General features: G+C 35.4%; 1 protein-coding gene across 1 annotated transcript in view; it reads left to right on the forward strand.

Moving 5' to 3' along the window:
* Positions 1-10,495, forward strand: part of GABRG2 (gamma-aminobutyric acid type A receptor subunit gamma2) — a 71,678-nt gene extending 61,183 nt beyond the window's left edge. The window contains exons 7-10 of the mRNA XM_068417185.1: positions 2,735-2,887; positions 4,931-5,136; positions 7,014-7,037; positions 8,490-10,495. Coding sequence (XP_068273286.1) covers positions 2,735-2,887; positions 4,931-5,136; positions 7,014-7,037; positions 8,490-8,765 — 659 coding nt within the window. The 3' untranslated portion in view covers positions 8,766-10,495. The remainder of the gene's footprint in view (positions 1-2,734; positions 2,888-4,930; positions 5,137-7,013; positions 7,038-8,489) is intronic.
* Positions 10,496-14,590: the final 4,095 nt, after the last annotated feature.

The following is a 14,590-nucleotide window of genomic DNA, read 5'->3' on the forward strand; positions in this document are numbered from 1 at the left end:
GGGCTGAACAAAATCCAGAACAATTACATCACTTTTTAACTTTTTGGAACACGTTAGAGATATGCTATTTCTAAACATAATTGGTTAAGAAGTCCAGTATTAAAAAAGGAAGCAGAGGGAATAGTGTTCAATTAGATACAAGACACATCCACCTGGAGTGTCTCCAGTTTGTGTAGCAAATGCTCTGTGAAAGGACACTGCTGTTGTTCTATGAAAATGGGTTGTCCTCTGAAGTGCATCTTTGAGATAACAGAGAATTCAAAGTAATGTTTCATTGCTGCTGAATAGACCGAGGCCTTTACAAGTTAGTTAACAGTTTGAAAGCTCTTATGCATTACGTTTTGAACAAAAAATATTTTTATTTTAAAATAATGCATAAAATATTGTAAAAATATTATTTAATAGCTTACTGTATAAAAAACAGTCCTTGTGTTAAGGGAAAAATCCAAACAAGTCTCCATGGAGACCAACGATCACCACCAAGCTTTCTAGAAAAAGCACGATAAAACAACATACGTGGAAAAGGTCTATAAAATGGAAGGACTGAGGCTACTCTCTCTGTATACACATATATGTATATTCATATGTTATTCACACCACCATTTGGCTTGGTTTGCATACACTGTTATTGAACAAGGACAATGCATGAAGTCTTTGCAGTACGCCTTGGTCTAGGTCATCTGCATTTATCTGTTTGTTTTCTCAGCGCAGGTGCGGAGTTTTGGATTTGACTCCAATACCTGCAAGAGAGTGCTGGCTCGTGTACTAGATTCTGATATTTTCTGTTGTTTTGAATAAAAGATCCTGCAAGGCAAGAGTGCTAGAACCAGCAAAACAGTTGGGCAAAAAGACCTGTCCAAGTACAGGACAAAAAGTATGGAGAAAGTAGCTACCTAGGATCTGACGTATCTGTTCAGCTATTCCAAGAGAGTCTATAGCAGTTGCAACTTCAGAAAAATAAGCAGTAACAGAAAAAAAAAAATCTGATTTTAAAATTTAAATTCTGAGTTAATTTTTTGTACCTTATTACGTTCTCATCTATATTCGGGTTTATATTTGTCTCTTTTCTGGTAATTTTTTGCCTTATTAAAGTAATACAGTAACACTGACCATGAAAACAGCCTTCTCCTTAAAACTGTTTGCATGGAAGTAATACAGCTACTGCTTAAAGTAATCTCTACCATAGTATAGCAGGATAAAACCCCCCAGTTTTGAAATACCAATGGTATTAATAGCACATATGAAGGTGAATGAATAAAAAAGTTAATTCCCAAAATTGACAAAATGATCACTTCTCAGGAAGTTAATACATGATCCATAGAGATGAAAACTGACTCATACTGTAATTTTATGGCTGCAGTTTTACAGTGTTCCTGATCAGTGCTGGTTTTTTGGTTTTGGGGTTTTTTTGGTATATGAAGGACCTACACATATAATGCAAACTTATCTGTGAATTAAGGGGATAATCAGACTTAGCTATTAAAATTGGCTGGTCACATTCAGCCATATCTCCTTGTAAACCACACATATATTATTTGTTTTTTAAGGTTTTGGTTTAATTATAACATAATATAATTAAATTAAAACCACTTAATCCCTGGGATATGGACATTCACCTTAAAAAAAATAAGATAACAAAGAAGCACCAGCTGAAAAATGATCTCTGAAGTTTCTTCTGTGACCAGGTTCAAAGGGATTATTCTGGGGGAAATTAAAATTTTAATTATGCCTGAAAACAGAGAGCTCAGTGTTAACTAAAGGTACTGATCTAGGCAGAGCACACATTAGCCACAGAGTCTCTTTGATAACACCAGAAAACTATCTCCCTCTAAACTTGCAAATCCTATTCTGTTTCAGTTTCAGGCTTCTCTGGACTGCATTTCACTGAATTGCAATGAAGTCTTTTGTAGCCTGGGGTTCTGTAGTTCTTTTGCAATCAAGGTTTCCCAGGAGTGTTATAATCTGAAGATGAGAATTAGGTTGTTTTTCATTTAGAAAAAAATACATAGAAAACTGAAGCTTTGCTGTATTCCTGAATCCAGATGGAATTTACTTAATAGTTTGAGAGAGGAAAAAAACTGGTAAAAGAATCACAAAGCTATTGAATGGGAATGACGTGTTATGCCCACCGGAGTAACATATAGCCTGGCTTTTTTTGGGCACTTAGGAGATGCGTGTTTGAATCCTTTTAGAGGAGATAATACAACAGATGATCTGCAGGCAAATGAAAAATTAATTATTGACACAGCCTAGCCCTGAAGAATAGTTGAGAACATAAATAATTTAGAAAGTACATCTGAAAGCATGCATTATTTGAGAGAAGAGCTGAGAGCATGCTAAGAGGGACAGCACGGTGACTGGAGGTTTGCTGGATCACCACCACTCACTCAGCTGCTGCAAGAGGACTATACCAGGCATTTGCAAGTTATGAGGAATGTCTTGGGTAGAAAGAAGCCTGCTGTGCTATGCCAGGGAGGTTACCCTTGAACTTGTACAAGTTACATAAGTGAACCTACAAGACTGTTTACTTTCATAGTGTGGAAAATCCATCAGTTCTTGAGCTATATCAGTGTTGAAGAAGAGGTATGCATGTATTTGCCATCAGTATATCTGGTGAATCAGTTTAATATATATAGACCCCAGACACAGAATAGGAAAACCCTAGCTACTTTATAGAAATTCTGTGTTGGGTTTTTAACATATTATTCTATCTCATTATGCTTTTATTTTACAGGAGACTATGTAGTCATGTCTGTTTACTTTAACCTGAGCAGGAGAATGGGTTATTTCACTATTCAGACCTACATTCCCTGCACACTTATTGTTGTGTTGTCTTGGGTCTCTTTCTGGATTAATAAGGATGCAGTTCCAGCCAGAACATCACTGGGTAAGTTGTATTTTCTTCCTGCTTTTATTCAAGCCTTATGATGTTTAACTGACACCTCTGCAGATCAGCAGTTTGTAAATATAACAGGAGAGACAATATCACATGAGCTCTCCTCATTTAGAGGGACGTAGTCATTTCCAAGGAATAACACAGCCTAAACCATATTTGCATCTCTTCCTGTTTACCATGTCAGATCCCAACTCTGAGTATCCCAGATTGCCTACAATAAAAACCTTTGCATCTTTTCCGACAGCAGTATTTTTTTATAAATATCAGGAGGATGGGGAACATTGCTGGACTAGAGGGCAGGGATGCATTAGTTTTATTTGCTCTACTTCCATATCACAGTGACTAGTAATACAAATGAAATAAATACCAAGAAGGAATAGATCTTTCTGGCTGTGTGCCATCGTGGTAAAAAGGGGAGAATGTAGTACCATGACTTCTACTTCAGGGACCAACAATCAAATGTAGCCTTCAGGCCCCAAATCAACTGAATCTGGTGGTATCTAAAATCCTATACATGAAAATATGACATGCAATTAATCAGAATTAGCAATTTCTACATATTTAGCAACTGCTCTACAAATAAACTAAAAGAGACCAAATTAACCTTGTTTGTGCAAAGCAGCTGTAGCTGTAAGGATTAGCAAAGTAGAAACATTCAACTAGAGAATGTTAAACACATTTTCTACTTCTACATTACATCCACACAAGAGAGAATCATTTTAGTTTTTCCTTCTGCATTTTCCTTTCTTCACAGAACTACAGCACAGAGCACTGGAGTGCAAAACAAGGGACAGCATTTTCACTCCAGAACTTCCTTTAAAGACAGACAGGAATACAGGACCAGTGGCTCCCATGACAGAAAGTTTTAAGTGGTTTATTGTTTTTTTCATGTGCTCTTTAAAAAGAGGTTATAAAATCTGCTTTAAAGAAGTATAAAACTAATAAAGGCATTCAGTTGTTATTTAAATTTTACTTAAATATAGAAAGCAGACTGGTCCCTCTGTTGAGAATTAGTCCGTTTGTACCACTGAGGAGGTAAAAATCAGTGGTATGAAATTTGCCATATAAAATGTGAGGGGTTTTAACTGTTTTGATGCATTTTTAATGTTCTTCACATCACAGTACAGGGAATAATTTTCCGAAAGGAGAAGGGACGGTGAGGCATGTCACAGTACTTCTCAGTTATAGACTACAGTCACTTATAAAGGCCAGAAGAGATACTGCTCTGGCACAGAGAGAAATCTGACCTCACAATGTTACAATTATAAGGAGCCCTGAGATACTCACTCTCCCTTCCAGCTTTATATGCAATAAATCCCTTAAATAACAAGCAGCAGATAATTTGTGTGGGGCTAGCATCTTTTGCATACAACTAGAATGCATTTAGGCAACACAAAGGAAACAGTCCTATTTCTTTATGTAGCACACATATGAATCTACACACATTTTGTCCTGAAGTTCCTGCTGGATTACATGCTTTCTTCAGAATTTTAATGAATTTCTACCTCATATAATGGCTGCAAGCATTTCTCTTACTGACGCTGGTATCATTACCCTACAACTAAAAATAAGCAAAACTTATCCCAACAAGCACAAAAAGTTTGAGATTGGTCTTGAGGTTATTTTGAAGAATGTAGTAAAGTGATTTTTATTCTCCACCATGATTTTCTCACTCTCACACAAGTTTAACGGTTTGAACTCACAAAACCTAAAACTAAATTTCTCAAAAATAAAGGCCCCCAGAAGTAAACTACAAAACTAAAAAACTAAATTAAATTTCTTGGAATCAGAATCCATCTACGCAATGTATTCTGCAGAGCAGCACTTGCAGTGACCATGCAAAAATGTTTCTTACCCCACGTTAATCCTCGAAGCTGTCATTGAATCCACATTTCACTGCTGGGATGTGCTGTTTAATATCTTTGCTATACGTTTGAACTCCAGACATACTTCAAAACCAGTCAGAGAGAGAGAACTGGCAAAAATAGCTTGTTACTTGATGTAATAATATTTCTGTTGTTTTCTCTCTATCAGGTATTACAACTGTCCTGACAATGACCACCCTAAGTACAATTGCTCGTAAATCTCTTCCCAAAGTCTCCTATGTGACAGCAATGGATCTCTTCGTGTCAGTCTGCTTTATTTTTGTTTTCTCTGCACTGGTGGAATATGGAACTTTGCACTACTTTGTCAGCAACAGAAAGCCAAGCAAGGATAAAGAAAAAAAGAAGAAAAATCCAGTATGTATCTTTTTACCAGCAAGGTCTAAAATTCAATTAGGTTTTCTGAGAGAGCATTTAAATCCCTCTTTATGCTTGTACTTTCTTTTCAGACTTTGCTATTGCATATATACTCTTCCTTTATATTAATAGGAATGTAAACATTAGTCTTGAGAATGAAAAGCTCATATATTATGGTTGTCTGGATGCCAGAGAAACTAATTTCTTAGAATAAGGATCCTTTTAACCAAATTGTTCTGAAAATCACAACTATCACCAAAACCATTATTTATGTTATAGATAGAGCTCTTGCTGTGACCTTTAATGGAAGAACTGTTGGTTTCTCTGTCTTAGCTTTAGCAATATTCTCTGCCATTAACTTATGTCCATATTATTGACATGACTCTGTTTTTCTTATTATCAAGACTACAGTTAAACTTTTATATTCATACTACAGAGTGTGCTTCTTCTAATTTCCCCTTAAGCATCTGTTTCCTTTTCATTGTTTCCTTATCTTCTTTTTCTTGTATTTCTTACCTCCTTTATTTCTCTCCCTTAGAAAGTGATTTGGCTACTAGGAGTTTACAATGTTACTTATGGATGCATGCTACACAATTATCAAAAAGTGTGTATAATAGCTATGATAAAAAAAATCCTGGAAATACCCTCAAGTAGGGGTTTGGGGTTTTGCCCAGATAGAGAAAAAGTTTGTTGCTTATTTTGTCCAGGACAGATTTCTCCTTGCCTTTTGCAACTGAGCTGAGAAGTCTGTTGTCTAGAATCTCTGAGGTGAAAAGAATTTCCCTAGAGGGAAATGTAGCCTAATCATCTACCAAAAAAAAAAAAAAATATGCCTGTGAAAAATGTGAAGAACAAGTGTTTTACATTAATAGAGAGTATTTTCAAATCCATTTCAGGCATCTAGGAAACAATGAAGTCTGCTAAAATCTGCTAAAATCTATCTATTTCTTCTGCTAAAATCTTCAAGGACTTTTGAAGATATTCTCTTTTAGTTATAACACACAGCACAAAAAGAATAAAGATAAAAAATTAAAGAAACTTTTATTACACATTATTGCTATAATTTCCACTTTAAAAGCTGTTGAGAAGTAGACTCAAAAAAAAAAAAATGTACTCTGTAGCAGATAAACAGCCAGAAAAATTATCTATAAGACTATAGAGGAAGAACTATCACTTAACTTTAGGTATGCTAAAGTTGGAGTTGATCAGAGGTCTCTCTTTTTGACTCAGAGGTCAAAAGAAAGGAAGAGGCACTTCGGGAAGGTGATGTGTCCCCACTTGCCTTAGGCCGAAGTAAAAGGCTGTCTGTGTGCATGTGTGTCTTCCACAGTCAATTAAAGGAGCAAAGCTTAGGTACACCTCAGATTTCGTTGTCTCACTCAAAGCTGTCCTTATAGGGGCAGGTTACTTGTTCTTTACATTACTTATCTGTGAGCATATGGGACAAACAGAACTATAAAAGATTGCCTGGATCCTAATCACAGAATCTAAAGAAAATTGCAAGCAGCGTGTTCAGGACCCAGTCTGCAAGTAAAAAGACTTTATTCTAAAAAGTGTTTTTATAAACTGTGAATGGTCTCTTTTGAAACAGTTCAACATAAAAGACTAAAATCCCCAGGGAATATGATATCTTATGCCTTTGGCCCAGATGTAGTTGTAGACATAGATAGTGAGAAGTCAAAAAAGTGGGGGTTTTATATTACAGATACTTGTTTAAATTGCTATTATCCCAGCTTTTCTATAAATTTAGTTCTTTTTGACTTACTATGTTTTAGAAACATATTTTTAATTTACATTATTTTTGTCTCTTTCTTTCTTTCCTTTCTTTAATTTAAAACAAAACCCTCTGATTCTCTTTTCTGTCTACAAAATGAAAGCTTCTTCGGATGTTTTCCTTCAAGGTATAATGTTTTTTGGAATGGAAATTCACTGCATGCGACTGCTGAATTTAACTATTAGAGCTTATATGAGAGTGGTGTTGGTTTTTTTAATGAGACATCTAAGCATTCTACTCAAGGTAATTTCCTAATTAAGTAGAATGGTTACACATTTCTAAACAATTTGTAGAGTTGATTCAGCAGCCCAAATACTGATTCACTATGGTTCTGAACTTACCAAAGTTCAAGAGTGACCAATGTTATTGGATCGCATGAATTAAGAGAGCTTAATCTTAAAACATTTCTGCTCCTTTCTTTCTCAATTTGCCATGGGATCCAATAGCACCAGCTGCACCAGAAACCTGCAATACACCCTTTTAGAACTCAGCTCTGACCCTGCCTTTTTAACCTTTGTGATTTCACTCAAAATTATAAAAGCAAATCTGTTCTGATGTTGACCTGAACAAAATACAATGTCATCATCAATTACTCAAATGCTGTTCCTTATGCAAAAAAGTCAGAGTTTTGAAAGGGTTTAAGATGTATATACATTTTTAGTACTGTCACTGGATCAACACACTCTTACCAAATTAGCAAATATATCTAGCTATATTCCACATCTAAACCTTATCTTCATTCAGAAATGCAGAGATTTCATAAAAAAAAAGGGAAAAAAAAAGAAACCACATAAAATAAAAGCCAAGAAATTTACATATTTATGGAATAGAATTGTTATTTTACCCTAATAACTATGAGCAGGAAATTTCAATGCCTGTCATCCTAGTGTTCGCCAAGTACTCAAATGTGTTTTAAATGCTTAATTTGCTCAATTCATTCCAAATATATATGTGTATATATACGTACAGCTACTATATAAGATTTGGAACATGTTGAATCTTCTAGTTGGCGAACATTAGTAGATGGTGAACTGCATATATTCAAACAATTGGAGAGTCTTAATAGAGATTCTCCTAAACTTATTCAAAAGACCCAGGTTTTGCCTTTTTTCCTGTATACATATTTGCTCCTGTCTCAACACAAACCAGTCCTATAATAAAATCCTGCATTTCCAATTGATTATTTCAGTTCCTTCCATGTGCAATGTACAAATTGCCTTCAGATATCAAGCGGCTATGTAAAATATAAAACACAACAGAAATTCAAAATACCATCAATTACATCATTAATGTTTCCTTTAACCTCTAGTGTTGACTTACTTTGGCTTTAAAGCTAACGGTCCACAGCTGTTAACTTTATATTGATTTGTGCTGCTTCCCTGTAAAGTGTATGATGCAACTGGTTTTCATAAGTTCAAGGTAATATTACCATTAGAACTCCTCAGCAATTTCCCATGTACCCCACGCAGAGCCATCATTCACATGTTGACCATTAGTCAGTCTCTATCTCCCTGTCGGTCTCGTGATAATAACAGTGTCTCTCCCTCCTGCCATCTCTTTTTTTACCACTCCACCTTAGGCACCTACAATTGACATCCGGCCTCGATCAGCTACTATTCAAATGAACAATGCCACACACCTCCAAGAAAGGGATGAAGAATATGGGTATGAGTGTCTTGATGGCAAGGACTGTGCCAGTTTTTTTTGCTGCTTTGAGGATTGTCGAACAGGAGCATGGAGGCACGGAAGAATACATATCCGCATTGCCAAAATGGACTCCTATGCCCGCATCTTCTTCCCAACTGCCTTCTGTTTGTTTAACCTGGTGTATTGGGTATCGTATCTTTACCTTTAAAAGCAGAAGGAAATCAGTGATATAAGCCTTACTCACTGAATTTCTTAGAGAGATGGTTTCCTAAGTCCACTTGAAGTATTTACCACACGCTTTACAGTGGTCTGAATTCTTTAGTGCCATACCCCGGTAAATATCAATCATATCATTTGTCCAAAAATTGCCATCAGGTTATTGTGAATTAAATGTCCATTCAACATGCCAAAATAATTTGAAGTAAAAATCATACAAACAGGTAATATACAGCTATACCTGCTGGAATAGAGAGAAACAGAGCAGACAGGGCAAGGCAAGCATGGCAACATCGCTTAATAGTCGGTACTACAGGAGACAGAAAGAGGAGAATTCCCAGGTAAAGTGCTGTACAGTTTGTTAACATTGGCTATAATTATGCTATAGCTTTATTCTTTGTGGGCTTTTCGTTTTGGAAGAGTCATCTCTCATTTTGAATAGGTATTATTAAGCTAGGAAAGTAACTCCTACTCCCAACCAAGATAAAAATAGACTTTTCCCTTTGCCATCCCTTTAAGAGCACATGTACAATGCTGTAAATATTTCAATACCTTGTAGTACATAAAGTCTAGTGCATGCATCTTTTGGGGGCCAAAATAAATGAAACAAAGGTACCATAAAGTTTTGTCTTTTATTTTGTGTCTCTGGATGTGCTATTGTAATTGAAAAGTGGACATTTTTTTTTTTCCTTGAAAAATTACCCCTTTTCCCTCATGCATGGAAGATCCAAGCAGACAGCACTTTCATGTAAGACATTAGAGAAGCCTTAAGGATTCAAATAAATAACACGTAGACAAATCTGTATGGCCAGTATAATAGCTCATAAAGTATACTATATGTGTCTGCAGCAGTTGTAGCCTTCATTTTCCATTGATAACGTTGCTATATTTCAACCGAATTTCCAGTAATTATACATTGCAAGATCAGCTTCCGAATTTAATCCGTGTGCTTCTGTTGTTCTTTTCCCATGTTGAGCCCTACTTTTGTCCTTACACAAGCGTTGGTGTTTTTTGGTTTTTTTTGGTTTTTTTTAATTTATTGATTTTTTAATCCAGTCCAGGAAATAGCTTTTATTCTAGACATTATTTTTACGTAAGAGCTTCAAGTTCATTTTGAAACATTAGATTTTGTATTATATATACAACTCTCTGCCCATTCATGCCCTTAATTAGCAACAGTTGTTGTCAGTGCTGCTTTCCACTCGGTGAGTACGTTTACTGAAACAAACCTTTACCATGGCTAGCACACACAGTTTATAGATAACCTTGAAAATAAAAGGGAACAAAAGGTGTCTTTGCTACTAAATCACATGTATGCAGTTTATGTGTATTTAAAACCTTCAATCCACATGGGTGAATCTTGAAAACCATTTATCCACTGGTTTTCAGAAACCCTACAGATGCTCAATTATGCAACCTTAAGCACATGTAAATATGACTGACCCTTTTTTTAAATTTACATCAAAGATGTAAAATGCCACCTCCAGGAAAGTGGGTTTGCAGATTGAAAGAGGAGATATAGAACTTATCATTACAGAATTATTAATGGTTAAAATGGAAGAAATTGAAAGTTTTCCAATGTTTGTATAGTTTTGGAAATAAAAATGTATAAAAAAAGAATAACTTGATCATCAGCTGCTCCTTGTCCAATGTATTTGAAAACATTTTAATAAAGGAATTGCACACACCTGTGGACTTTTTCAATAAAAGTGCTGCACTCAATTCTAGTTTTCTTGTGATTGGTTTGTTAAAAGCATGCTTCAAGGACTAGACTGCTTGACTAGTTTGATCCATCAGCTGCCTAAATATAACGATTATAATCCTCATAACCCTCTGCATTGACTCATTTTGTAGCCAAATGGCTCACCCATATAACTTTCAAGGATGGAGACTATATCTTATTCTTAAAAAAATTTAAAATCACTGAATTGGAGGTATCCTAATGAAGAGAGATAACCTTTCATTATACATTTATAACATTTATAACAGTATACATTTATAACATTTATAACAGTATACATTTATAACATTTACAAACCCCAGTTTTTAAATAAAGAGCTAGTATTCAGAGAGATAATGTGACTCAACGATAGTTCTCCTATTTTCAATGTTAGTCAACCACAAAAGACTATATTTAACTATCCAGTATTGAATAATTTTAGCCTCCGTACAATACAAAATGATAAAGCTCGTAAAGGTGAAGTTCCCAGCACAGATTATATCTACACACACACAAAAAAAAAGGTGTGGGGGGAGTGGTCTTTTTTTTTAACCCACTCATTTCTACCTCATTTTCCCACAGTCACATAAACCTATCTAACACAAATGGACTAGTCAAATATACTATGTGTATCAGTTTCAATGAGACAACTACAGCAGCAAATATTGGAGGTCCAAATATTTGGACCTCATTCCTCCTGTGCCTTCAAAGCCCTTCAGTCTAAAACCACAGGTAGAAAAAGGAAAAAGAATAGTTAATAAAATACTCAAGCAAATGAATAACGTAAGAAATGGAACAAGAAAGCTTTGTTAACTGCACAAATTTTAGTAGATAGCATTACTTTACATGGAACCAAAAAAAGAATTGGGAAAATACAGTTTCAGATTATCTGCCTTACCCCAAAATGTGGGTTTTGTAGGAGTATGGTAGAGATGAGCTGTAAATTGGGATTTGAAAAAGGATAAGCAAGGATTTTTTCAGATTTGCTGAAGTGTCTCTCATGCTACAGAGGAAAGGCAGAACTAAGTAAGAAAGTCTTTGTGGGAGAAGCTGGTAGTTGAGGAATGAAACTAAGGCATGACTATGACACAGAGGGTGAAGTCAATATTGAGCTGATCTGCTCTATCCAGCCTGCAGCTGAGAACTGAATTAGAGAAGCAAACAAAAGAATTTGATGAATTATGTAAGAATTATGTACATTAATGGACTAAACGGGCAGCCCAAAGTAACAAGCCAAGAAGAGGAATTCAGAGGCAATATGATCCATAGAAAATATAATAATTGTCAAGGCCAGAATAATGAAGGTTGCAGTTCTCTGAACTGAATAGAGCACGTTTAGGGTTCAGGCTTCATCTACATGGATGAAGAACGAGATTTTGATGATGCTGTGGCAGAAAGTTAATGTTATTTAGAAATAAATAGCTAGGTTCAAGATAAGGACTTAATGAAAAATAAACTTGTTCATGGGCTTCTGCGGCTGGAAGAATAAAGTCTGTTATTTTAAGCTAAGGTATCCAAGACAGAATCCAACAGTAAGTATGAACACAGGAAGAAAAGTGAAGGTATAAAGGAGCCATCTAAATGAAACTTAATTACGGCCCAGGGGAAAAAGTGACATTTTAAAATGCAAGTGTTGTCTTTAAAACAAAATTTCAGTTGCTTTGCAAAGAGAATTTAATTAAATCTTACTAAAAGCTTCACAGGTAAATCAGTTTATTATACCCATGAGAGATTTATTTCCATTCATAAAAATTAAAAGCCAGTGCACTTTCTCTCCTCATTTAGAAGGATCCGGTAGATGAAAAGATTTAGACTTCTTACTTACACATTATTGTGTTTTTCTTTTTAAAGTCAAGATTGACAATGAAAAACATATCTGTTGAAAATGTAAAAGAAAGTTCATGACCTTGAAAAGATCTTGAATAACAGACATGAACTAAAAGCTTTGCTTACAAGTCAGCAAACCCATTTGAATAATTCATTCCAGAACGCTGAATTAGTTCAGAAAAACTTATTAAAAAAGGTTACCTTTATTGTAGGGAAAAAAAAGAAAGAGCACAGTACGATAAGACTGGGTAAGATTTTCTCATTTGGACTCACATAAAATTCATATTGACTATCAAAATGAGAAAAGGGAAAATAAGAAATGAAAAAAGATTAATATAGCTTTAATTCAACTAGTATGAAAAACATTAGAAATATTCATCTTTCCACCAGTCACATGCTTTTTGATACTAGCATATTGAAATCTATATCTGATGAGGTTTAATCAGCCATCACTCTTTAGAATTTTCAGGTATATGCTATAAGCCTAATTATAGATTCAGAGATTTTGCTGTGAGATGCCTAACCTTAACATACCCACAGGAAGGAAAAAAAAACCACCATACCCACAAAAAAAATCTTCCCCAAAAAACTCCAAACCAAGACTTCTCATTTTATTCCTAAAATGAGACACAAGCACATAGAGACATCTATCCAGCTAATATATTTACAAGATGTCTATAAGAATAGTAGATGAAGCTATAAACTGCTTGAAAGTCAGATACACTTGCTAGAGAGGATTTAGTATAGCTGGATACTTTGCTGTATTAAAGAAAAAAAAAAAAAGTAAATTTACCATGCCTTTCCTAAAAAAACCAGCATGTTTGTATTGACAAAACAATGTATATTCATAAATTCTCACAATTCATTTAAGTGTTTCCCTTAAGACTAGAAGTGAAAGACTAGACTGACAATTTCAGCAATTCTATAATCTCACAAATTATTCAGATTTCACAGGTTTTTTGGCTGCTCTTAAAAGCACTTATATCAGTGCTCTTTCATCTCCTGCCACAGCGAGATTTCTGGTAGAAAAATGCATTTTCCTTTTGCTCTTTCCAATTCCTTTGCTCTCACTGAACATTCACATGAATTTGATAGCTTTCCTGCTGATCTAGCAGGTCTGGATCTTTCTTGCATGTATAATGCTTCTGTCCCATAAATCACCAGCCTCACAGCTTCAACCAAATTTGTGATTCCGTTTCAACTCTGAAGAATCATCGTAATTTGAAAACTATCACTTTTAAAGAAACTGCAGGTAAAGTTGTAAAGTTAATGGACTCGACACAAGAAGTTAAAAAGAGATAGGACAGACCTATTGCTAACTTCAAGCTTGCCTTTATTTTACTTGTTTTCAGGAGAGCTGATGGCAGCTCTCTTTAAGGCCTAGTCTCTACACTGAATTGTAATAGCCCAGAGAGTACCCGTATTCGCACATTCTGCAAACCCTGACAACATCTAGGTGTGGTATAAATCTCACCAAAGCCATACCCTCCCCATACTGCAGCACTCCTGCTGGTGTCAAGCACCTGAGGATACTGTCGACAGATGCTGAAGTTCCTCAAATATTTCTGGAAAGCAAAGACAATGGTCACACCAAAACCAGCTGTCATTAATTCCTTCAAACCCCAAGTAACACTTCATGAGTATTTTTTGGCTGCCCTCCCTGGTTCCAGTAGCTTTGCCAGTTTCTTAGGACTCTTCAGTGGTTCTTTTGGAAAGATATACACTAGCTGAGCAAACCCTGGACGGCCCCTGGGAGAGTCTCAATGTCAGAGAATCAGAGGTACAGACTATACAGGGATGAGAGAAGGCAGTGTACTAAATATTATAATGTTTGAATCAAAACAAAACATTTGTTCTTCAGCTTAAACACTTGGGATATAGAAGAAATATCAAGTCTAAAGAATAAAAACACTCAACAAAATGAAACTGCAAGAGCAGCTTAAGAAACTGTCATTTAATTATAAAAGTGGTTTTCTCCCTTTATTCCTACAGATTATTTTGCAAAAATACCACAGGAAAAAGAAAAAAAAAAATCCGTGTTAAAACAAACTACAAAGAATATCAAGTACACATCTAATTTGATTTGACAGAATAATTTGTTCACTTTTAAATTTACTGTAGAAACATATTAAGTTAGACTTTGTTACAAAGGTGAGTGAGCAACAGGGAACGTGACTGTCTATTTGTTCTGCTCCCCTCTAAGTTCCATGGAGCATTTGGACAGACAGGTCCAAACCACCAAAACAGGTGGTTTCCCTGAGAGAATGGTA

This window comes from Nyctibius grandis, chromosome 22 (genome assembly GCF_013368605.1).
Source record: "Nyctibius grandis isolate bNycGra1 chromosome 22, bNycGra1.pri, whole genome shotgun sequence".
Lineage (NCBI taxonomy): Eukaryota > Metazoa > Chordata > Aves > Nyctibiiformes > Nyctibiidae > Nyctibius > Nyctibius grandis.